Source organism: Bubalus kerabau, chromosome 18 (genome assembly GCF_029407905.1).
Source record: "Bubalus kerabau isolate K-KA32 ecotype Philippines breed swamp buffalo chromosome 18, PCC_UOA_SB_1v2, whole genome shotgun sequence".
Lineage (NCBI taxonomy): Eukaryota > Metazoa > Chordata > Mammalia > Artiodactyla > Bovidae > Bubalus > Bubalus kerabau.
Genome location: NC_073641.1, coordinates 73650564 through 73672563, shown reverse-complemented (window position 1 = coordinate 73672563; position 22000 = coordinate 73650564). Strand labels below are relative to the sequence as shown.

The window sequence follows — 22000 nt, the reverse complement described above, 5'->3', positions numbered from 1 at the left end:
GCGGGGGCCGGCGGGCCAGTTACATGTGTGTGGACTCGGGCGGGGCGGCGTGCGGCTGCTCCTCGGGGCCGTCGGCCAGCAGGAACGAGTCCACGGACTTGCCGCTGAGGCGGAAGGGCGCCAGGCGGTGGAAGTTGCCGGGGGAGTGGGGGATCTGCAGACGGGCCCTCTGGGAGGGCACCACGGCCTCCCCGGGACACAGCCAGGGCGGCACCCCAGAGAGGACGCCCGGGCTCTCCTCCGGGGAAAACGCGGGGTTGTCAATTCCTAGGAGAGAGGGCGGCGGTCGTCAGCTTCCCTCGCTCACCGGAAGGGCAGAGAGGGCGGCAGCAGCCCTGGGTCAGACGGCAGCTGGTCCTCGGCCACACGGAAGGTCACCTGGAAGGTCTCGGGCCTCCGGGGTTCCGGCCCTGCGCCGGCTCTCGCTCTCCTCTCTCAGCGCGGAGGCCTCTGCCTGTGCCCGCACTTGCGCGGCCGCGTGAACCGCGCTCCGCCGCCGGGGCCTCCCGCCAGGGATCACCTGTGGGTAGCGGAGGGCCGAGCCCCTCACCTGAGGGCGAGTCCGTCGCTGTGTCCTGCGCGATGTTTGCCAGGAACTCGATCCCGCCACTCATCTCATCATCATAGTTGGGGGCTTCCTCCGTGTCTGAGAGTTCCAAATCTGGTGACAGGCAAGGGACAGCGTAAGCGGAAAGGCTGGAAGCGCAGATGACCTCGTCCGAGCCCTTGACCAACTGCCCCGGACCCGTTCACTGCCACACACACCCCCACCCCCACCCCACCTCTGGGCAGCTCAGTGGACCGTGGTGCCCACGTGGCCGCACCACGATGGAGCTGGGCAGAGAGGACCACGCTCGGTCTTCTCGAGGAGGGGCGGGCCACAGAGGAAGGGGATGGCCCAGGTCGCCGCCCTGCCCCCAGAGTGACTGCAGCCTGTGGTCCCGGCCCTGGTGCTGAGGGGGCGGGCTTCCTGGAAGTACAGCCTTCGGCACCCGGCTGCCCTCAGGTGCCCCTCAGCTCCTGCTGACCAGCGTCCAGCCATGGCCCAGCCTACCTTTCTCCTTAATGGTGAAGTCCTGCAGGGAGCTCACTATCGGCAGTTTCCCATTGGGAATGCTGCTGTTTCTCTGAGGAGCAGAAGGAAACCGCTCACAGCTCTGGGTCCTGCCTGATCCGCCTGTCCACCCCAGGGAGGCCTCTGCCCTGCCGCCAGGGTGCCCCCTTGATAGTGCCTGCCCAAGTGTGCCCTCTCACCCGCTTCTGGGCGCGGTCCCTCTTGAGCAGCTTAGCGGCCTTCTTGTGGGGGTTGATCCCCAGCTTGGCCGACTTGAAGGACTCCAGGCGCTTCCGCATGGTCCTGTGGAAGATCTCGGTGTCCTGCTTCTCGTCCTCATCCGCGGTCAGCCCGTGCCGGCTGTAGAGATGTTTGTACTGTGCAGGGGGGATGGGGGAGGCGGGGTGGTTAGGGTGAGCTGGTCGTGTCCGCAGGGCCTGGGCCGTCCCCGGATGCAGGCCTGAACCCCCAGTCTCCCAGGAGCAACCTGCACTAAGTAGGGACGTGCTTTGCCCTGGGGCAGGACGGGTGGGGCGCCGCTCTGGCGAGGGCACACCCACCTCCTGCCGGGGCTTGTACAGGAACTGCTGCAGCGTGTGGTGGGTGATCATGTCCTCCGCATCCCGGATGCTCTGCCGCCGCTGCTCCAGGGACTTCATGTCCAGGCGCACGGCGCTGACGTTCTCCCTCCTGCGGGGGCCTTGGTGAGCAAGTGGGCACAACCACCTGCCCTCCCTCCTGCACCTCTGGGGCCTGGGGTCATCCCGGTGAGACCTTCTCCGCCTCCGGTTTAAGACTGACCCCGCAGCGTGCCTGCCCCTCCAAAGCACCAGCAGTGATGCCCAGAACTGCCCTGCACTGGCAGAACAGAGGCTGGAGGCCTGGAATCTGGGACCAGCACCCCTGTCTTTGGTGGTGGGGGAGGGGGCACTCCTTAAGTAGGCTACTGGACCCTGGCTCACTGCCTCACTCCAGCCAGCCAACTGACACGACAGGTGACAGACGCCACCGGCTCTGGCCCTGTTTCCCACGTGGGCAGCCCCAAGAGGCCCACTGGCCATGCCTGTGGCTTGGTCGGGGAGCCTGGAGAGAGCTTGGCCCACAGCGGCTCTGGGGACCTACAGGAGGTAGGAGACAGAGGCCTCCACAGTGGAGGGGCGTGGGGTGCTGAAGTCCACGTTGACCATGTTGTCTGTGCTGGGGGAACGGATGAAAGCCAGGGACCCACGGCGCTCTCCCTGCAAGAGGAGGTGGCCTTGTCAGTCACTGGCCTGGCCCCAGGGAGTCCCACTCTGGGGTGCTGTTCACTGACCCCAAGGCACCTGGGAGAGCCAAGACCCCAGAAACCACGGTGGAGGCCTCGCTGGAGCTGGGAGGCTCATGGAGGCTTGTGCAAAGGACTTGGTGCTTCGGGAAGCGTGGGGAATCCCCACGGGATGGGAGAAGAGGCCCTGTCCCCACGGGGGCTCCAAACCAGCTGCCCTAGTTTTCCCCAGAAGAAAAACCCCAGCCTCCAGAGACAGACGAAAACCAGGCAGAGCACAGTCCACAGGCATGGAGGTCACACTGCCGAGTGAGGTGCCCTAGGAGAGCAGCTGGACCTCCAGGGAGAGGGTGGAGCTGGGGAGGGCAGCCAGGTGAGGGTCAACCTGCTATGGCAAAGCTGGTGCTGTGGGCGTTGCTCACGGGCACAACCGTGGTGCAGAGGAGCCCACAGGCTGCATCATAGGCACCAAGGTGGCAGGCGGCAGGGGGGGGAGGGAGGCTGGTACCCTGCTGGGAGCCTGTCACCAGTGGGGACTGGGAGCCATAGAGGGTCCCCAGGAGAGGATGCGGCCAGCAGGGGTCACCACCCACCTTCCCAGCCCCAGGGAGGCAGCGAGGCCTCAAAGGCTCGTGGTCAGAGGGGCTGGGATTCCTGCTCTGAACTTCCTCAGCTGGTCAGAGGTGCAGAAGACAGGCCTTCCGCCCATGGCCTCGCCCCGGCTGGAGCCTGGAGCTTGTGCTCACTGGGGTCTGTGACCTCCATCCCAGCACCGCAGAGCGGGAGCTGTGGTGAACCCCACTTTCAGGGTGCCTGAGGGCCCTTGAGCTCAGGTGAACTGCAGCTGGGGCAACAAGAAGACCGTGTGTCGCCCACCAGCTGCCCCCACCCCTGCCGGGCCTCAGGGTGCAGACCCCAGCACTGTCCACACACAGGTCTGTCTCGCCTCTTCCTGCCCTCCCCCCACACGCCTACAAAAGAGCAGACGAGACGGCCAATACCTCGGCCACATAGCTGATGGCATCCTTCAAGTTGAGCTCGTGGAAAACGTTCAGAATCCGATCTCGAGACTTCTGAGCTGACCTTCTCATGAGGATTTTGCTGAGGAATTTCCTATCAAAGTTGGACCACCTGCGAGGACGGGTGGGTCAAACCAATAGTGGTCAGCACCTGGCGGGGTCTGGGTGAAGCCCTGGGATGGAACCCTAGCAACATCCAGACTCGTGATGGACACAGCATTGTAGCTGCTGGGTGGGATACTCAGTTTCTATTTACTGTGACAGCCACACAGGCAAGCTTTGAAGTGAGATGACCCTCCATGTGCTGCTGAACGCTGCCTCACGGCCCTGTGGCCGCTCTACCTTCCTGTCCGACGGCAGGGTCATGGTGTGTGCGTGAAAGTGGGATTAACCTTCTTCTGTAATGCGGTCATGCAGATTTCCTCTGACTGCATAACCCTGTAGGAAGATGGGAGGAGGGGGGGATTTAAAGGGGGGAATGGGGTCCCAGGAGGAGAAGTAGGAGGATTCTAGGAGGAGAAGGGGTTTAAGGGGCTCCAGGGGCAGGAAGGTGGAAGGGGAGTCCCAGGAGGAGAAGCAGAGGTATTTAGGAGAAGGGGCTTGGGGGGACCCCGGGGGCAGGAGGGGAGAAGCGGGGACCTGAACAAGGTGGTGAGTGGCTCTGGGTCCTCCGAGGGCAGTATTCTGAGGTCACTGGGGCTCAGTGGGGTTAGGGTCATGGTGATGCCAGAGATTCGCTCTATGGCCTGTGGGTCCTACAGTCGCTGGTTAAAGAAGAAGGGGACTAACAACTGAGATGAACGTGCCTCTGAATTTTCCTGTTTCAGTTTGTCAGGGGCCACTGCAGCCACTCACTTATCTCTCAGATAATTGTGTCCGATTTGCCCTGATATGTCCTCGATGGCCGAGAGGATGTGGTCGAAAGCCTTTGGAAGGAGAGGCAAGTGGGTCAGCGTCACCTGGACAGCCCCTTCCTTCTCCTCCCTCCTGCCTCAGCCCTTCCCCCTACCCGGCCGTGCAGCTTCTCGTTGAGCTTGGGGTCTCGCTGTTCACTTCTCTTCACCTTCAGCCACTGTACCAGGGGCTTGATGGTCAGGCCCTGGAAGATAGGCATCCTGACCCTGAGGCTGGGCCAGGCCTCACCCCAGACCCACACCCCACTGTGGCCCACTGATCCCGAGCCCTCCTACCCCAAAGGGGCAGAAGGGGCCACCCCTTGGCCAGGACCCAGGTGATCTGTGCCCACCTCCTGGCAGAGGAGGCCCTGCCACCTGCGGGTCACTGGACATCCTTGGACACCCCTGGCCAGCTCCTTAGAGTAGCCAAGAGCCAGGCAAAGCGGGGCCCTTTCCTTCCTGGTCAATGAAACATTAACTGGGGCTTTGTTAACCAGCAACAGCCAAGGAAGGAGGTTTCGAGGCCAAATCGTGCTGCACCTCCTGTGGGGCCACATGAAAACCTACAAAACTGCACCTAGTTACTAAAATTATCAACCCAGTTAGGCCTGGCACCTGGGAGGGTGAGGCCTCTCCACCACCTGTACCTGGAAGATGACGGTGAAGAAGATGACAATGATGGTGGTGCTGACAAACAGGCTCTTCTCCTTGACCTTGTTCTCGTCCAGGAGGACCACCAGGGCGTAGGCCACAGCTCCTCGGAGGCCGCCATAGGACATGACCACCTGGTCTATGATCTCCAGCTGCACCATCCGGTACCGATTCAGAATCCAGGTCTGCAGGACGACCCCTGTGGGGTGCAGCGTGCACTCAGCACTTGGGGGGCGATGCAGCCCCTCTGTCCCTGCCGTCACCCCCTGCAGCCGCAGTGGGGGAGGACTCACACTGGGAAGCTGCCTCCTCCCACGAGCGAGCAAGCGAGCTGGACCAGGAGGCACCACTGTAGCCCCGCCCACAGGTCCCTTGTCCTCTTTGGAGCTCTCTGGGCCCCCACCTGCCTCTGCACCCCAAGCTGTGCTCCAGCTGCTCTGGAAATTCCCAGGTCTCAGTGTGACCACGTATGTGACTGCCCAGCAGCTCCAGGACAAGAGGCCACCCAACCACAGGGCCTCTATTTCCCTGAGCCCTCAGTCCAGCTACTGCAGCCAGAGCAGGTAGGGGTCACCCAACTGCCTTCTCCCCTCCCCAGCCCTGGGTCAGCACTGCACACCAGGGACCAGGGACCAGGGCTGGGTGGGGCCACAGGGGCTCCTGCCTCTCACGTGCCATGGTGACTGACGCTGTCCCCAAGTGACCACATCCAGAGTAAGTCAGTGGGAAGCCACATGGGTTCCCCTGGCTTCTGCAACCTTCCACTTGTACCTCAAAGTGGTCTTATTTCAGTGATGAGGCTATAAGACTGAGAAGGCCTGTCCTTTCACTGAGGGTGACCAATGTCCTGGCCAGCCTTAGGTTCCCCAAGGTCTCTTGAACCTGTCATTCACTGTGCTATAGGGCTGGGGGCCAGGGGCCAATGTGTGTCCCTGGTTCTGCAGACTCCCCGTGGCCAATCCCTGCTGTTGGCTGATTATGTCCCCTCACCCCTCTGTCATCTTCCATCGTCCCCCCATCCCATCACCCTCCATCATCCCCATCACCCTCCATCATCCCCATTATCCCCCTCATCGTCCCCACTACTCCCATCACCCTCCTTTCGTCCCCTCATCCGCCTATCATCCTCATCATCCCCCCATCATTTCCCATTGTCCTTCCATCACCCCCCATGCTCCGCACACCCTCACCTATGGCCCTGTACACGGAAATGAAGAGCAGCGTCAGGAGCACGAAGGCTGTGTTCCACTTCCAGATGAGAGGGTCCACAGCCGAGATGCCCAGGAACATGAAGATGATGGTCTCGGCCCCACTGGCCAGCATCTTCATGGTGTAGCGCACCGTGGTGGCCGACTGCTCTGAGATGTTGGCCTTCACGTACTTCTGACAGCAGATGCCACAGAAGGTGATGCTGCACACAGGACAGCCCGCCATGAGCGCTCAGGCCAGGGCTCAGCTGCCACCAGACCCCGTGGGGCTCAAGCCCGTCTCCCGGAAGGTAGCACCCTGGGGCCCCTACACCTGGGGCAAGCATCCCCTGCTACTCATCAGCACTCCTCTTTGTGAGCACAGGGCTCCTCCTAGGGGCTTGGTGCCCTGGGCTGGCTACCCTGACACTGTCTATGGGCCTCTGGGGGCCTGGGTCCCACACTGGAGGGAAGAGGGGCAGCTCTGAGGGTCAGAGCCCTGGGAAGGGCTGTGTGGGGGCAGAGCAGGCGCTGCAGCCCCTGGACAGCTCTATGAAGACGCCAACTCCTTAATTAAAAGACTAAATAGATCAAATTCTTCTCCCCCATAGGGAGTTCCCGCCCGCCCGGGGAAGTGGCCAGGCCTCCCCTGGGCAGGTCCGCTGGGCATGCAGGGGCTGGTGGGTGGCCGGCCAGAGAGGGGGCACTCACGCCAGGATGGCCGACAGGGACAGCATCTCAGACGTGAGGTAGGACAGGTAGGAGAGGACAAACACAAAGCCAGGCTCGATGATGCGCACATGCTTGGTGAAGCGTGTCACCAGGGAGAGCAGGAAGGCGAACACGATGCCCACCAGGGTGCCCCCCAGGCTCACCACGAAGAAGGACACTGCAAGGACAAGGAGTGCCGCTGGCCTCTGAGTGGCCCTCTGTGGCTGCGGCGTGGGCGAGCTGGCCTGACTGACTGACCGTTCCCCATTGAGGTCCTGGGTGACCCCAGAGGCACCAGCAGCTCAGCAAACAAGAGGCTGATTCTTTCGGCGGACAGAGGCTCTGGCTCCACAGGGAGGGGAGAGCGCTGCACCAAAGGAGGCCCGGCTGCTGCACCGCGGGGGCAGCGCTGAGACCAGCAGCATTGGTGGGGGGTTGACAGCAAGGACCAGGCTCTGGGCTCCCAGGAATGCCATCTGTAACTGTTCCTGCCCAGAGGGATTCCCAGGACCCCGGATACAGGATCCACATCCTCCCGTGGGTCTGTGGGGGCAATGATCCTCACCGCCCAGGGTGGCTGGGGCCTGGGAAACCAGATTAGTGGAACCTGCCGGGGAGGGAGGGGGCCTGTCACCGAGACTTTGAAATGGAAGCATGTTTCCCTGCACAGGCTGTGGGTTCGAGCCTGGCACAGATGCTGCCCCACAGGGTCCATGTTCCGGAGAAGACACTGGCCCTGGCTCCCCGCTGGAACACAACCCGCCAGCCACACACCTATTCCTTTCACGCAATCCACGCCGGTCACCTTGTCACCACCCAGCGTCACAAAAGATTCAAACACGTTGTACAGGACCTGCGGGGACAGAGACAGACAGGACCCCGTCAGCCTGCGGTCAGCACTGACTCCTCCCCGTCTTGGGCCCCAGGCCTAGTGAGACTTGGGCCGAGTGAGAAGACCATGGCAGCAATCTGAAGGGAAACTGAAAACCACTGGGGGAAACTCATCTGGGGCAGTAGTGTGGGGTCTGGGGCGGGAGGACAGTCTGGGAGGAACAAGAACCCTCAGAGAAAACCTGGCCTTCCCCGCCCTCAGTGAAGCAGGGCGGCCACAAAGCCAGCCTGCTGTGATGATCTTTAGTTTGCTTCCCAAGACACACCCAGAGTTGCATTTGCAGTGACTTTGCCGTTATGTGGCCCCCGTCAGTGGGGAGGCACCCCTGGCATCTTTGCCTGTTGACATTCAAACCTCATCCTGCTATGACGTGGCGATAAATGCCTAACACCTCATCCAAGGCTGCGGGGCTGTGTGTGTGGGAGGTGCCCGCTGTGCTCTGAGCGAAGCTCCTGAAGGATGCACTGGCTCCACGTCCAGGGGAGCGGCCTGGGGGCGACCCGGGTCTGGGGGCTGTGGGGCCCTTGGGAAGAAATGTTTCTGTGTCTCCAGGTCTGTGCTCTCCAGGGGGGAGAAGGACCTCATGGGGCAGATCGCAAAGCTGTGTTTATGGAAGGAAATCTGGTGGTGTTGCTGCATGGGGACTGTGTGGGAGGGATGCCACAGCTGTGAAGATTGGGGGAGCAGAGCACAGCGCCCTGCTTCTCCTGCTTCCTCCTTCGTAAGGAAGATGAGCCTCACAGGAGCCAGGGAGGAGCTTCCTGGCTTGAGCAGAAGTTCACATGTTTACAGGACATGGAGGCTGAAGGGCTTTTAGAGCAAAGAGGAGGCTGGACGCCCACTAAGTCTGCGAACCTGCAGGGCTGAGGAGACCCCAGGCAGGTGCTCAGCCACACCGCTGGCCGGCCCTCTGTGCTGCCCCAGGGACCACACTGCTCCAAAGCCCATGGCCAGCGTGGGGAGGATGGCCTCTGATATCCGGACAGGCCGCCCTTTTCTCTGGGCTACCCAGAGCCAACATGGACCACCAGCCTTCAGGCCGGGGCACACTGGGCCTGGCTGAGTTCCCCTCCTTGATCTCCATGACACCGTGATCACCCACAACTCCACAGTCAAGGGCAGACACCTGGCCTGCAGCTGAAGCTGGGATGCCAGCAGTGAGACCCTGAAGCAGGACCAGGAGGTGCATCCTGCTGGGCACTTACCACGGTGACAGCGTCGTTGAGCAGGGACTCCCCAAAGACGATGATGAACAGCACCTCGTTGACATGCACCTCCTCAAACACGGCCAGCACAGCCACTGGGTCCACAGCGGCGATCAGGCTGCCGAACAGGAGGAAGTCCAATAGCCCGATGTTCAGGTCTCCTGCAAGACGAGTGGACCATCAGGGGGAGCCCTCCTCCCTGGAGGGCCAGTCCTCCCTGCACCGGCCCTGCCAGGAAGGTCCCAGGGACAGGACTGTGGGCTCACGGCTGCTGGACTGCGTGTTCCAGGACCCTCCCCCACTTCGGCCTTGCCCACCCGTGGGGCCCGGGGTTTCTGGGTGCTGGGCTGCTGTGCCCAGATGCCCCCAGGACACCTGCTGCCTGGCCCACCTGTGGCCACCCAGGGTGACCCTTCCTTGGAGGTGTGCCCCAGCCTTGGGGCAGACCTCAGAGCCGGGAACGGACTGACAGCAGAGACCAATCCCTGTCCACCGGCTGCAGGGCCGGGCTCCGGGTGTCCCCTGGGCGCTGCCCTGCTCCATGACATTGGCTGACACCCAGCCATAACCACTCCATCCCAAGAACGGAGCATAGGCCTCAGATGGCTGTGGCCCCTCAGGGAGCCAAACCCCAGAACGTTCCCTTGGGCCTGGGGGCCAGAAGTGGCCTTAGGCTGTCCCAACTACTTGAGGGCTCCACCAGGGATGGCAGTCTAATGTCACCTGCGTGGCCCCTGTGGCCCGGGCGTTGGGGAGAACTGGCCAGGTGTGTTTGGCATTACGCCAGCCTTGCAGGGCTTCCAGGGCTGGGCTTGGGGGTGGTGCTGGATGGCTGTGGGGACTTGAGGAAGCCCGCACTGTCCAGGGATGAGGACAAAGTCCTAGGTGACTCCTGCAGATGGGGTGCCTTAGCCCTCAATGTGTTTCTCAATGTGTCTTCTTTGTCACTGTGATTTCAAGGAAGGTTGTGAGCCCCACTGGGAGTGCTGGGGGTGCATGCTCTTCTGTCAGAGGGCCTGTCCCTTGTCTGGTTCAGCTGGTGGAAGTGTTTGAGGCCAAAGCTGAGCCGAGACTGCTGCCCAGGGAGGTGCCAGCACCCCCACCTCCCTTGTCACCCCCAACACTGGGAGCTCAGCCCGTGGAGCCCAGAGGCACACGGGAACCAGGCTGAGTTCAGGGCTGTGCCATCCGGCACGTATCTGCGGCCTCAGTGAGCAGGGCCCCACCTGCTCGTTTCCCGGGTGGATAATGACCGACTCCCAGGTGGGTGGGGTGCACCTCAGAGGTACGCCAGGGCTGAGGTTAGTAACCAACTGGCAGGAAACACAGGCAGGGGAAGAGCCGCAGACACAGATCCCACATGATGGAGGAGAGGCTTGCCCGCCTTCTCCCCGCCGGATTGAGTAGAAACGATACCCAACCTTCTGCGCAGGGGCAGGTTTACCTGGGCTCCACGGGCGTGGGGCTCAGGTGTTGCCCTCTGCCAGAGGCCGCCTCCTCCTTCCCTGGGGTCTGAGGCTGGACCCGACCTCCCTGTCAAGGGGGAGGGACAGCAGTCGGCTCGTTCCCAACACCCCACCCACCAGCCAACCTGGTCGGACCAGACTTCATTCCCAAGCAGGACACATGCCTCGGCCTGAGGACGGGCGTGGACTGGCTGTTGATGAATTAAAACCCAGGAGGGTTAAGTGGCCACTGGTGACATCTCTGAATGACCCCTACCCTCACTCTCCTTTTAAGTCTGTCTCCTTTGTCTTGTGCTTTATTAGACGCAGCTTCTGGGAGCCTACCCCGAGGACCCCCGGGACCCTCCAAGAGCCCCCCACCCCTGGGCGGGTGGTGGTACCCACTCACCCATCAGGCCACTGAGGAAGACACCATAGAGGGACAGCCCAGTGGTGGCCGCGTTCCACACGGTGCCGATGACCGCGTACAGCAGGATGGTGCCCAGGTTGCCAAAGAAGAGCCGGTTGGGCATGAAGTAGCCGGCGTCCAGCACGATGGGCGGCAACAGGTAGAAGAAGAACACCGTGGGCGTGAGTGAGAAGGAGGCGATGTGGTCGGCTGCCAGGACAATGCCGCCCAGCACCAGGCCCAGCACGATGAGCAGGGCACTCTCAGGGACCACACTGGTGACCTTGTGGGACAGGTGGAAGCCTGCGGGGGGAGCGAAAGTCAGGGGGCCAGCCTGGCTCCACGGAGAGGACTTGAGCTCGGGAAACAAGGCCCCCAACCTGGGGCTGTGGCCACCTGCCTCCCGCCCCTGCTCATGCAGCTGAGAGGCCCTGCTAGTCCACCCAGCCCTGGGACACCCTCCTCAGAGGTCTCCTGCCTCCTGCTCAGAAAATGGCCCCCTTTCACAGGGAGTCCCCATGGTAGAGTCAGGCTGGAGGGGCTGCGTGGCTGCTTTGACAGAGGCCAGGTGAGCAGAGCCCCCACGCCCCAGGCTCCACGGACCCCCTCTGACCTCACCCCCCATGCTGTATCTGGTGCCCTGGACCCCCACCCTGCCTGAAGCCCCACCGTATCTGCATGGGAGTACCCCCATGCAGGATGTCCCCCCTGCCCTCCAGGAAGACAGCCTATAAGGCCAGGCGCTCCAGGGCGCCCCAGCTGCAGCCACCCCCACCACAACAGTCATGTGCCTGGGGACAGCAGGACCCCAAAGGTCTGCCCACCAACAGTCAGATCCCTCGGCCCCCTTGCCCATCAGCCCTGCCAGGACCTCAAGGGAGGTCCCACTATTGGGGCCACTCCTCCTTTGTTTTAAGACTCCAAGGAAAAAGTGGTAAGAATCCCGTGTTAAGTCTGATTTCAAAATAATTGAAATATTGACAGAAGAGATGGGTGTTTGAGATAGTTCTCTTTTTCACTCATGCTTAGATCATAAACTCCTTCAAAATTCGACTTTAATTGAAAAAAGAAGGGAAAACCACTAGACCATTCAGGTATGACCTAAATCAAATCCCTTACAATTATACAGTGGAAGTGAGAAGTAGATTCAAGGGATTGGATCTGATAGACAGAGTGCCTGAAGAACTATGGACGGAGGTTTGTAACATTATACAGGAGACAGTGATCAAAACCATCCCCAAGAAAAAGAAATGCAAAAAGGCAAAATGGTTATGTCTTACAAATATCTCAGAAAAGAAGAGACGTGAAAGGCAAGGAGAAAAGGAAAGATATACTTATCTGAACGCAGGGTTCCAAAGAATAGCAAGGAAAGATAAGAAAGCCTTCCTCAGTCATCAGTGCAAAGAAATAGAGGAAAACAATAGAATGCGAAAGACTAGAGATCTCTTCAAGAAAATTAGAGATACCAAGGGAACATTTCATGCAAAGATGAGCTCGATAAAGGACAGAAATGGTATGGACCAAACAGATGCAAAAGATATTAAGAAGAGGTGGCAAGAATACACAGAAGAACTGTACAAAAAATATCTTAATGACCTAGATAACCACAGTACTGTGATCACTCACCTAGAGCCAGACACCCTGGAATGTGAAGTCAAGTGGGCCTTAGGAACCATCACTATAAACAAAGCTAATGAAGGAATTCCAGCTGAGCTATTTCAAATCCCAAAAGATGATGCTGTGAAAGTGCTGCACTCAATATGCCAGCAAATTTGGAAAACTCAGCAGTGGCCACAGCACTGGAAAATGTCAGTTTTCATTCCAGTCCCAAAGAAAGGCAATGCCAAAGACTGTTCCAACTACCACACAATTGCACTCATTTCACATGCTGGCAAAGTAACACTCAAAATTCTCCAAGCTAGGCTTCAACAGTATATGAACAGAAAACTTCCAGATATACAAGCTGGATTTAGAAAACACAGAGGAACCAGAGATCAAATTGTCAACATCCATCATACAAAAAGCAAGAAAATTCCAGAAACCATCTACTTCTGCTTCATTGATTATACCAGAGCCTTTGATTGTGTGGATCACAACAAACTGTTTTGGATCCCAACAAAAAAATTCTTAAAGAGATGGGAATACCAGACCACCTTACCTACCTCTGGCAAAACCTGTATATACATCAAGAAGCAACAGTTAGAACCAGCCACATGGAACAACAGACTGATTCAAAATTGGGAAAGGAGTACATGGAGGCTGTATATTGTCACCCTGCTTATGTAAAGTATATGCAGAATACATCATTCAAAATGCTAGGCTGGATGAATCACAAGCTGGAATCAAGATTGCCAGGAGAAATCAATCACCTCAGAAATGCAGATGACACCACCCTCATGGAAGAAAATGAAGAACTAAAGAGCCTCTTGATGAGGGTGAAAGAGGACAGTGAAAAAGCCGGCTTAAAACTCAATATTTGAAAAACTAAATCATGGCATCTGGTTCCATCACTTCATGGTAAATAGATGGGGAAACAGCGGAAACAGGGACAGACTTTATTTTCTTGGGCTCCAAAATTACTGAGGTTGGTGACTGCAGCCATGAAATTAAAGGATGCTTGCTCCTTGGAAGGAAAGCTCTGACAAACCTAGGCAGTGTATGAAAAAGCAAAGAGATTACTTTGCCTACAATGGTCCATATAGTCAAAGCTATGGTTTTTCCAGTAGTCATGTATGGATGTGAGAGTTGGACCATAAAGAAGGCTGAGTGCCGAAGAATTAATGCTTTTGAACTTTGGTGTTGGAGAAGACTCTTGAGAGTCCCTTGGACAGCAAGGAGATTAAACCAGTCAATCCTAAAGGAAATCAAGCCTGGATATTCATTGGAAGGACTGATGCTGAAGCTAAAACTCCAATACTTTGGCCACCTTATGAGAAGAGCTGACTCATTGGAAAAGACCCTGATGCTGGAAAAGATTGAAGGCAGGAGGAGAAGAGGACGACAGAGGCTGAGATGGTTGTTTGGCATCACTGACCAGTGGACATGAGCTTGAGTAAACTCCAGGAGGTGGTGATGGACAGGGAAGCCTGGTGTGCTACAGTCCATGAGGTGGCAAAGAGTCGGACATGACTGTGTGACTGGAAAACAAAGTTCTGTTTATTAAGAAGTCTTCTTTTGTATTCTAAGGATTGTCTCCTGAGATGCGAGGACCCAGGAGCAGCGGGGTCAGGGAGGAGGCAGAGCACAGGGTGTGGTCCACGAGGTCCAGCCAGCAAACAGCCTAGCCAGCGTGCCCTAGCCCCCTGGGACCTGGGTTCCGATCCCGGAGCCCCACACCCTGTCCTCGGCCTGACTCCTCACTGGCGACCTGGGACATTTGGGGGCTAGATGCTGGCTCTCAGAAGGTCTGTCTCTCTTCCCCAGGACAGTCTTCTCTGGGTCTGGTTGAGGTGCAGTGGGGCAGAAGTGGGCTCTGCTCTGTAGCCCAGGGAGCCTCAGGTCTCAGCCAGTGGGGCAGAATGGGCCCTGAGGCCTTGAGGACCCGCTGGGTGTCCCCCAGGAGCCCGCAGGCCTCCTGGGCTCAGGCACCGCGGCAGCAGCAGGTCATCTGGATGTCAGGACGAGGTCCCACTTCTTTCTCTGATAGTTTTCACGGGAGTCCTGTGAGGGCGGCCACCCAGGAAGACAGGGTGGGATCCTGCCTTCACGGACGATCTCAGAGGCCAGGAGGCTGGCGCCTCATTGTTTCCATGGGACACGGTTCCCAGCCCACAGGGGGGCTGCCAGCTGCACGGCCCAAGGTGCCCACGCAGGAGACTGCCTGTGAGCTCGGGCTGGGGGGCCAGAGTAGGGGCCGTGCTTCCTGGAAACCCTCCGGCCCCGCCCTGCCCATCAGCAGGAGGCCTGAGCTTGGTCTCCCTGAGGTCTGCAGGCTCTCGATCCCCCAGAGGGCCCTCCGAGCCCAGCATGGGAGGGTCCCTGACGGGGAGACAGGCAGAAGCCCAGGAGCCCAGGCCTCGCTGCACCTGCTCCCTGCACGTGCATGCCCAGCTGGCTGCCCACCAGGGACAGAGGGATGCGTCTCTTCTTTCACGGCCTGCTCCCATGCCTCAGCCTGGCCCAGAGCCCTCCCTGTGGGCCCCAGGCCCCACCTGGACGCCAGGCTCAGTGGGCCTGGACCCAGGAGTCTGTGCTGGTCCCTTGGAGTGATGCCGTCACAGAAAGGCCTGGGCTCCTGCCTGGCCTCACAGGGGCTCACTGAGTCCACAGATGGTGGCGTGTCCTCTCCTTTCCCTCTTGCTGCTTGGCATCTGGGAGCTGAGTTACAAAGTCCACCCAGAGCCAGAACCACGGTGCAGCCTGAGCTTGCTGGGCTGCTGTGAGGCCACGCTTCTCCCGGGCTGCGCATGGCCTCTGCTCCTGCACCTCAAAAGCCCAAATGAGCCCCGAGTAAGCTGCATGGAGGGCCACCCTGCCAGTCCCAGCTGCTGTTCCCAGAAACCTGTGCCTCCTGCCCGGGCCAGGCTCCAGGGGGCCACATCTGGTGACCACTGGTTGGGGGCCCCTCTGAAGAGGCCAGCAGTGCAGGGTCGTCAGGTCCAGGGCCAGGTGTGGCCAGTGCCAGCCAACCCCAGCACACCCCCTGCCGAGACAGCAGGCTGGTTTCAACTCAGGCTCAGAGTTTGCTCTTCAGCCAAACATCTCCCCAAAGTAGACGTTCACGGCGGGTCTCAGATCACAGTTGTCTCTGGCAGCTGTGGGGCCAGCGGGACAGGAAGGTTCCAAGGAGCCAGGTGACCCTGAATGATGGCAACAACAAAACCCTGCCCTTTGGGGCTCGGAGCCTAACCCTCCGCCACATGCCTGTGTGGCTACTAGAAAACCTTCATAATTTGGACAAAGGGTGGATAAGACACAGGCTAACCTCTGACCAGATGCTCCTGCTTGGAAGGAAGCCCTGAAAACCCACAGAAAAAGGGATCTGAACTTTTCACCCACTGAGAAAAAATACACGCACACACATACACTGCTGCTGCTAAGTCACTCCAGTCATGTCCAATGCTGTGCGACCCCATAGACAGCAGCCCACCAGGCTCCCCCGTCCCTGGGATTCTCCAGGCAAGAACACTGGAGTGGGTTGCCATTTCCTTGTCCAATGCATGAAAGTGAAAAGCGAAAGGGAAGTCATTCAGTCATGTCAGACTCTTAGCAACCCCATGGACTGTAGCCCACCAGGTTCCTCCATCCATGGGATTTTCCAGGCAAGAGTACTAGAGTGGGGTGCCATTGCCTTCTCCGACACACATACACACACATAGACATGCACACACACACTACACACATACACACACTACACACATACACACACTACACACATACACGTATACACACCACAGACACATACATACATATACACATGCACACACATACACACACACAATGTGGACAGACGGGCATGCTATTCCAATTTCTGTGTCCATCGACACTGGATACACGCCTCTGAGCAGGACAGGGCCTGCTAAGCACTCATCTGTGTCCTGAACAGACACCCGCCTCACCTGCCCACAGTGGGAGGCACACCTGTCCCTCATCCCAGGCAGGTGGGAAAGGGCATCTCCCGGAGATTTAATCTGACTGTCTCATTGTGAGTGAGGCTGAGTGTCTGATCTCATTTGGGAGACATTTCTTCCTATTCTGTGACCCGTGTATTGTGGCCTTTGCTACTGTGTTACTGAGTTATCAGCCTTTACTTATCAATGGGCAGCTCTTCACGCACGTGCACGGGTGCATTTTCACTTTCAAAGGTCAGTTCAGTTTAGTTCAGTCAGCCGTGTCCAACTCTTTGCGACCCCATGGACTGCAGCACACCAGGCCTCCCTGTCCATCGCCAACTCCTGGCACTTTCTCAGACTCATGTCCATTGAGTGAGTGGTGATGCCATGCAACCATCTCGTCCTCAGTTGTCCCCTTCTCCCCTTCAGTCCTTCCCAGCATCAGGGTCTTTTCTAGTGTATGTAGTTTACTTCTAGGATCTCACTGCATTCGCTCTTCTCCAGCCTTTACTTTCGTCACTGACACTGTCTCAGTGTGAGCTCCGGCCCTACTGTGTCTGTGATGTCAAAACCCGCGGGACCTTTCCCGTTTCTCGATGTTTTTCTCTGGGACAGCCCTCCATCCCCTGCTCCCGCTCCCACCCCATCACGTGGCTCTGTCCGCCCCACCGCCCCCAACAGCAGGAGGCTGCCCTGAGGCAGGCTTGCCGCCATGTGGTCCACAGGCCATGCCTGGAGCTAGCGCTCGGGGCAGACAGGGCTGGCCCTCCCTGTGGTCTGAGGGCTCCAGTGTATGGTTGGCCCCTGGTTCCCAGTTGGTCTTTCTGGTCTTGGGGAGGGGGAAGCAACAGTCCGTGGGGTGGGTGTGGGGCTCCTGTTCTCTGTCCTTGCCTGTAGCTCTGGGTCTCTGCATGATGGGAATTCCTTGCGAGCAATCCTCCAACCCGGCAGTCAGGCTGCGGGTGGCGCTCCCCTTCTCCCGTGACCACGAGACAGCAGTCTGCATGGTAATGAGCTAATTAAGCTGAAGACTTGATTGATTTTAAATGGCAATTTGTGAGTGGCTCAGCCATTAAGCCCATAATGGGCGTTTTAGGAGCTAGCGGGCCAAGCTCCAAGCGCCCTGGGCAAGCACACCTGCTGTGGCCAGCCCGGAGATGCTGTCCACCCACCAGGAGGGTGGCCACTCCCTGTGGGGTCGTGTTCCCGCGGGCCAGACCCTCCCTTCAGCCTCGGCCTGAGTGTGGTTAGGACAGACACTCCTGCCACAGCTTCCGTGAGATGACTGGGACGACCGGCGGCCAGAGCAGCTGCTGGGCCCTCTCCTTCCCGCCTACTGAGGCCCCAGGTGGCTGGGTCTCCTGGGGAAGTCGGGAGGATGGTGGTGGAATCGCAGGATTGCCACTTGCTCCTCCCCGCCGCCTCCCAGCACCCCGGTTTGCACTGGGGGGACCTGAGGAGGGCCTGGTGGCCAAGGGCCCAATCACCCTCCTAACCTTCATCTCCTTTACTCTGAAGACAGAAGGGCCCACAAAGCAAGTCAGAGCAGTGAACTTGGCACCTCGAGCCACGCCACTGTGCAATCTCCGCGTCCAGCACCCCAGAGCCTGGGTGGAGGACACGGAGCCAGGCCGTGGACACAGAGGGCCCTTGTCCCGGGGGAGTGCCCTGGGAAGCGAGTGTTGGGGGCAGCCTTTCCCATCAGAGCCAAGTTTGCCAAGAAGCCCACTGGCTGGGAGGACAGAGACCACCCGAGGTTTCCAGGACTCAAGCACCTCGTGTGTCAAGGGCCAACACGGGGCCTGAGTGTGCGTCCACTGTGGGGCCAGGGCCAGGTCGAGACCCACAGGCCACCTCATGGGCAGGAGCTATGGGGGTGGCCAGGACCACGCATAGTGCTGGTGCCTGAGGGAGACAGGACAGCTCTCTGTGCAGGACAGACCAGGGGCCTCGTGGAGGCTGGTCCCCAGGAACTGTGTGAGGCTGGCCTGGGGCAGCCCAGCCTTCCACAGGGACCTCCCAGCCCACAGGTCACTGACGGTGGAGGCCTGGCGAGTTACAGCTAATTGAGCTCAGCCACGCGATGGTCACAGCACGGGACACGTGCCTCGACCTGTAATTACAACCCTCGGACTGATGTTAAAGGTCAGAGGCACCCGCACCAGCCAGCCATTCTGGAGGGGCCCCGAGTAGGGCGGGCGCTGGGAAGTTACTGCCAACCATCTTCACGCCCGCTTGGATCGTGGCCTGGGACCTCGGGCCTGGGTTCAGGCTGTCCGAGGCCACCGCCCCCAGGATCTCTCAGCAGATTCAGCTGAGTCCACGCAATGCAGAGGCACGGTAAATCCCTTGGTTTTACTTTAACGTGTACATCCAGACCTGCTTCAGAGCAGCCAAACAGTGCAACGCTTCCAGAGAGAAGGGTGGGAGGCCCGGGGCTCTGCCTGCTCCAGGGGACAAGTGGGTCCACATGGGACCTGGGATGTCACACACTCAGGCAAAAACACACAGACACACACACACGACACAGACACACACACGGGGACACACATTCATGGGACACACAGACACACTCAGGGAAACCCAGACATGCACACAGAGACGCTCAGACACAAGGACTCCCAGACATATACACAGGGACACCCCACACACACATGCAGTGACTCAAACCCACACAGGCCCCAGTTCTGACTCTCCAGTCCTCTCTACAGCCATGCTGTGGTCTCCCTGAGGCCCCTTTCTGGACAGACACTGGCCCAAGGACCCTCATTCTGTCTTCAGAGGCATCCACCCAGATGCCGTCCCCTACAGGGCAGGCAGCAACCACATGGCAGTGTGACTGATGATGCCGCATATAATTACACACAGTCAGAATCAGTTCAGTCACTCAGTCACGTCCGACTCTTTGTGACCCCGTGGACTGCTGCATGCCAGGCCTCCCTGTCCATCACCAACTCCCAGAGTTTGCTCAAACTCATGTCCATTGAGCCGGTGATGCCATCCAACCATCCCATCCTCTGTCGTCCCCTTCTCCTCCTGCCCTCAATCTTTCCCAGCATCAGGGTCTTTTTCAATGAGTCAGTTCTTCACATCAGGTGGCCAAAGTATTGGAGTTTCAGCTTCAACACCAGTCCTTCCAATGAATATTCAGGACTGATTTCCTTTAGGATTGACTGATTGGATCTCCTTGCAGTGCACGGGACTCTCAGGAGTCTTCTCCAGCACCATATTAAAAGTAATAACAGTGTTTTCAAATGAAGCCACGCATGAGCAGCCTTGTCCCTGCCCACAGGTGGGTCTGCAGCCACCAGCCCCTCTCCACAAGCTGCACCTTCTCCCCAGGAGCCCTCTCACCCGTCTTCCGCGTCAGTCTGCTCTACGAGCTCCACATGTGGAGGCGCACACTTGAGCTCTGCTCCCGTGTGCTGTCACGGCTGGCTGTAACCTGGGGTTTGTGAGAGCTGCACCTCACGGCGCCAGTGGAGCCGCTCCCGTTGTCCCAGCAAAGGAACCGCTGTCCAGAGCCGTCTAGCCATCTGTGCCCTGGTTAATGACTATGAGGTCTGGAACAAACACCCACAACGCTGAAGAGAGCCCAAAGACAGAAACCAGAGGGACCCACGCTTTGAGGAAGAGACCAGCACGAATCAATTTCCATGTTTCCTTATGGCTGTTTTGCAAAGGGCAGGTCTTACTGGGGGTCATGCAGAGTAGCCGACACTCAAACGGAAGCCTATAGCCTGACTGGATTGAAAAATCAGAGCTCAGGGTGATCACAGTAACTGAAAAGGGAGGAGGCAGATCCCAGAAAGGAAAGAGCTTGACAGGCCAAACCCCAAATTCTGTATGAACTCTTGAAATATCTGGTTGACCCTCGAATCACACACAAGAGGCAGGTCCTGAGATGCCTGCAGAAGCTAAAAGTCCAGAGATTTCAGCTATTGTCACCACAGGGAGACACACTTGGAGTTTCAGCCCAGTCTTGGCAAAGTAACAGTGACCAACAGCAACCACAAAATTCAGTGCTCTCCAGAAGAGCTAACAGGACAGAGTCTCTACAGTGCCTCAGTCACGCATCCCGGAAGCCATGCAAAAGCACTAGACATGTGAGGAAACAGCGAAATAGGACCCACAAACCAGTGGAGACCTCAAGGTGACCCAGACGTTGCTAAATCATTGTAGCAGACAAGGATTTAAAAAGCTATTGCAACCATGCTCAAGGATGTAAAGGAAAATATATTTGTAATGAATTAACAAAGAGTCAATCTCAGCAGTGGAATGGAATAGGATTTGGTTTTTTTCTTTTCTTTTTTCCTAAAAGAGCCAGATAGTAAATTGTTTGGGTTTGTGGGCTATAATTCTGGTTTTCAATCACTCAATTTGTCACTGTAGCACAAAAACAGCCACGGCAGACATGAACAGACGGACAGCACTGTGCTCCCGTTGGCACAGCCAGCCAGCCCATGGGTGTAATCTGCTGGCCCTTGAAATAGAACATATCTAAAAGAACCAAATTGGAACTCCAAAACTGAAGAATTCAATATCTGATACAAAAAAAGTCAACAGGTAAGCTTAACAGCAAATAGAGACAACAGTAGAAATTACCCAAAGTACAAAGAAAAAGATAAAAAGTGGACAGAGCCTTAGTGCTGTGTGTGATGCTAACCAAAGATACAGTGTATGTAAAGTTGGGCCCCTAGAAAGAGAAGAGGGAAAATGGGGTAGAAAAATCTGAAGAAATGATGAGCAAAAGTGTCCCTGATTTGATGAAAAATATAAACTCAGAGACTTGAGAAATACTTCAGATTAGATGATTTCTACTGATCTGTCTTCCAGTGAAGCTGGAGCAGGTGTGAGGAAAAACTAGGGTGCAGGGCAGGTAAGCTTGAGGGGCCAGGGCCTCAGAAGAGGGGGGTTGAGTAGCTGCTCCAGCTGGGCCCCGAGCGGGGAGCCATGGCAGAGGCCCAGGTGCAGATGGGTCATGCAGACAGTCACAGGGCGTGCTTGCTGGAGTAGCTGGTGATCAGGTCACTGAGACCTCACTCCACAAAGGGATTCACTGAACACGAGCTATGACAGGCACACACCAGCAAAAACAGCCAAGGCAGGAAGAAGTAAGGTTTCCATCAGGGTCACACAGACCCCAGCACCACACGAACCCTCTCTGCACGAGATGTAAAAAGGGCCCAGAATGGCATGTACTCAGTGACTCTGCTATTATAGAATGAGGAAGCTAGAGGCTGGTGGCCCTGGAGGCCAAACAAACCAGAAAAGGCATTTTTTACAGTTCTAAGATTCAAGAACAGAAAGTTAATTACATCACAGGAAGCCATCGTGGGAGGAGACAAGCCAACCTCAGTGGGGCTGGTGGTTGGCTTGGAGACTGAGGATAACAATCAGATTTGCCTTGAAGTCCACTGGAGCCAGGACACAGGACACTTCACTTTGCTGGGGGTGGGAGGAGGGGGTGGTGCTGGGCTTGGAGAATCTGCAAACATTTCCTGTAGGGGAGCAGGAATACATCTCATTGCCCTTTACCATCTGAGCCACCAGGGAAGCCCTCCATCGACCTTTATACTTTCATGTGAAAAATTTCAGCAAGGTGTTTTCTGCAAGGACATGTTTTCTGCAGATAAAGTGTGTGGTCAATGTTCCAAGGTGTCATAAACCATGCCTGCCGTTCACGGGTCGGCTCTGTTGCTGCAGCCACCGCTA

General features: G+C 57.7%; 1 protein-coding gene across 2 annotated transcripts in view; it reads right to left on the bottom strand.

Moving 5' to 3' along the window:
• Positions 1 to 19: 19 nt before the first annotated feature.
• SLC9A3 (solute carrier family 9 member A3) overlaps positions 20 to 22000 on the bottom strand; it is a 34146-nt gene continuing 12165 nt past the window's right edge. The window contains exons 2-16 of one of the 2 annotated variants that reach the window (XM_055554734.1): positions 10734 to 11036; positions 8880 to 9040; positions 7557 to 7635; positions 6783 to 6960; positions 6075 to 6295; positions 4881 to 5083; positions 4347 to 4436; positions 4193 to 4263; positions 3320 to 3449; positions 2177 to 2292; positions 1615 to 1744; positions 1255 to 1431; positions 1055 to 1127; positions 551 to 661; positions 20 to 267 (exon numbers count right to left, since the gene is read on the bottom strand). In XM_055554734.1, coding sequence (XP_055410709.1) covers positions 20 to 267; positions 551 to 661; positions 1055 to 1127; positions 1255 to 1431; positions 1615 to 1744; positions 2177 to 2292; positions 3320 to 3449; positions 4193 to 4263; positions 4347 to 4436; positions 4881 to 5083; positions 6075 to 6295; positions 6783 to 6960; positions 7557 to 7635; positions 8880 to 9040; positions 10734 to 11036 — 2291 coding nt within the window. The remainder of the gene's footprint in view (positions 268 to 550; positions 662 to 1054; positions 1128 to 1254; positions 1432 to 1614; positions 1745 to 2176; positions 2293 to 3319; positions 3450 to 4192; positions 4264 to 4346; positions 4437 to 4880; positions 5084 to 6074; positions 6296 to 6782; positions 6961 to 7556; positions 7636 to 8879; positions 9041 to 10733; positions 11037 to 22000) is intronic. The other variant, XM_055554735.1, reaches the window with a different exon arrangement.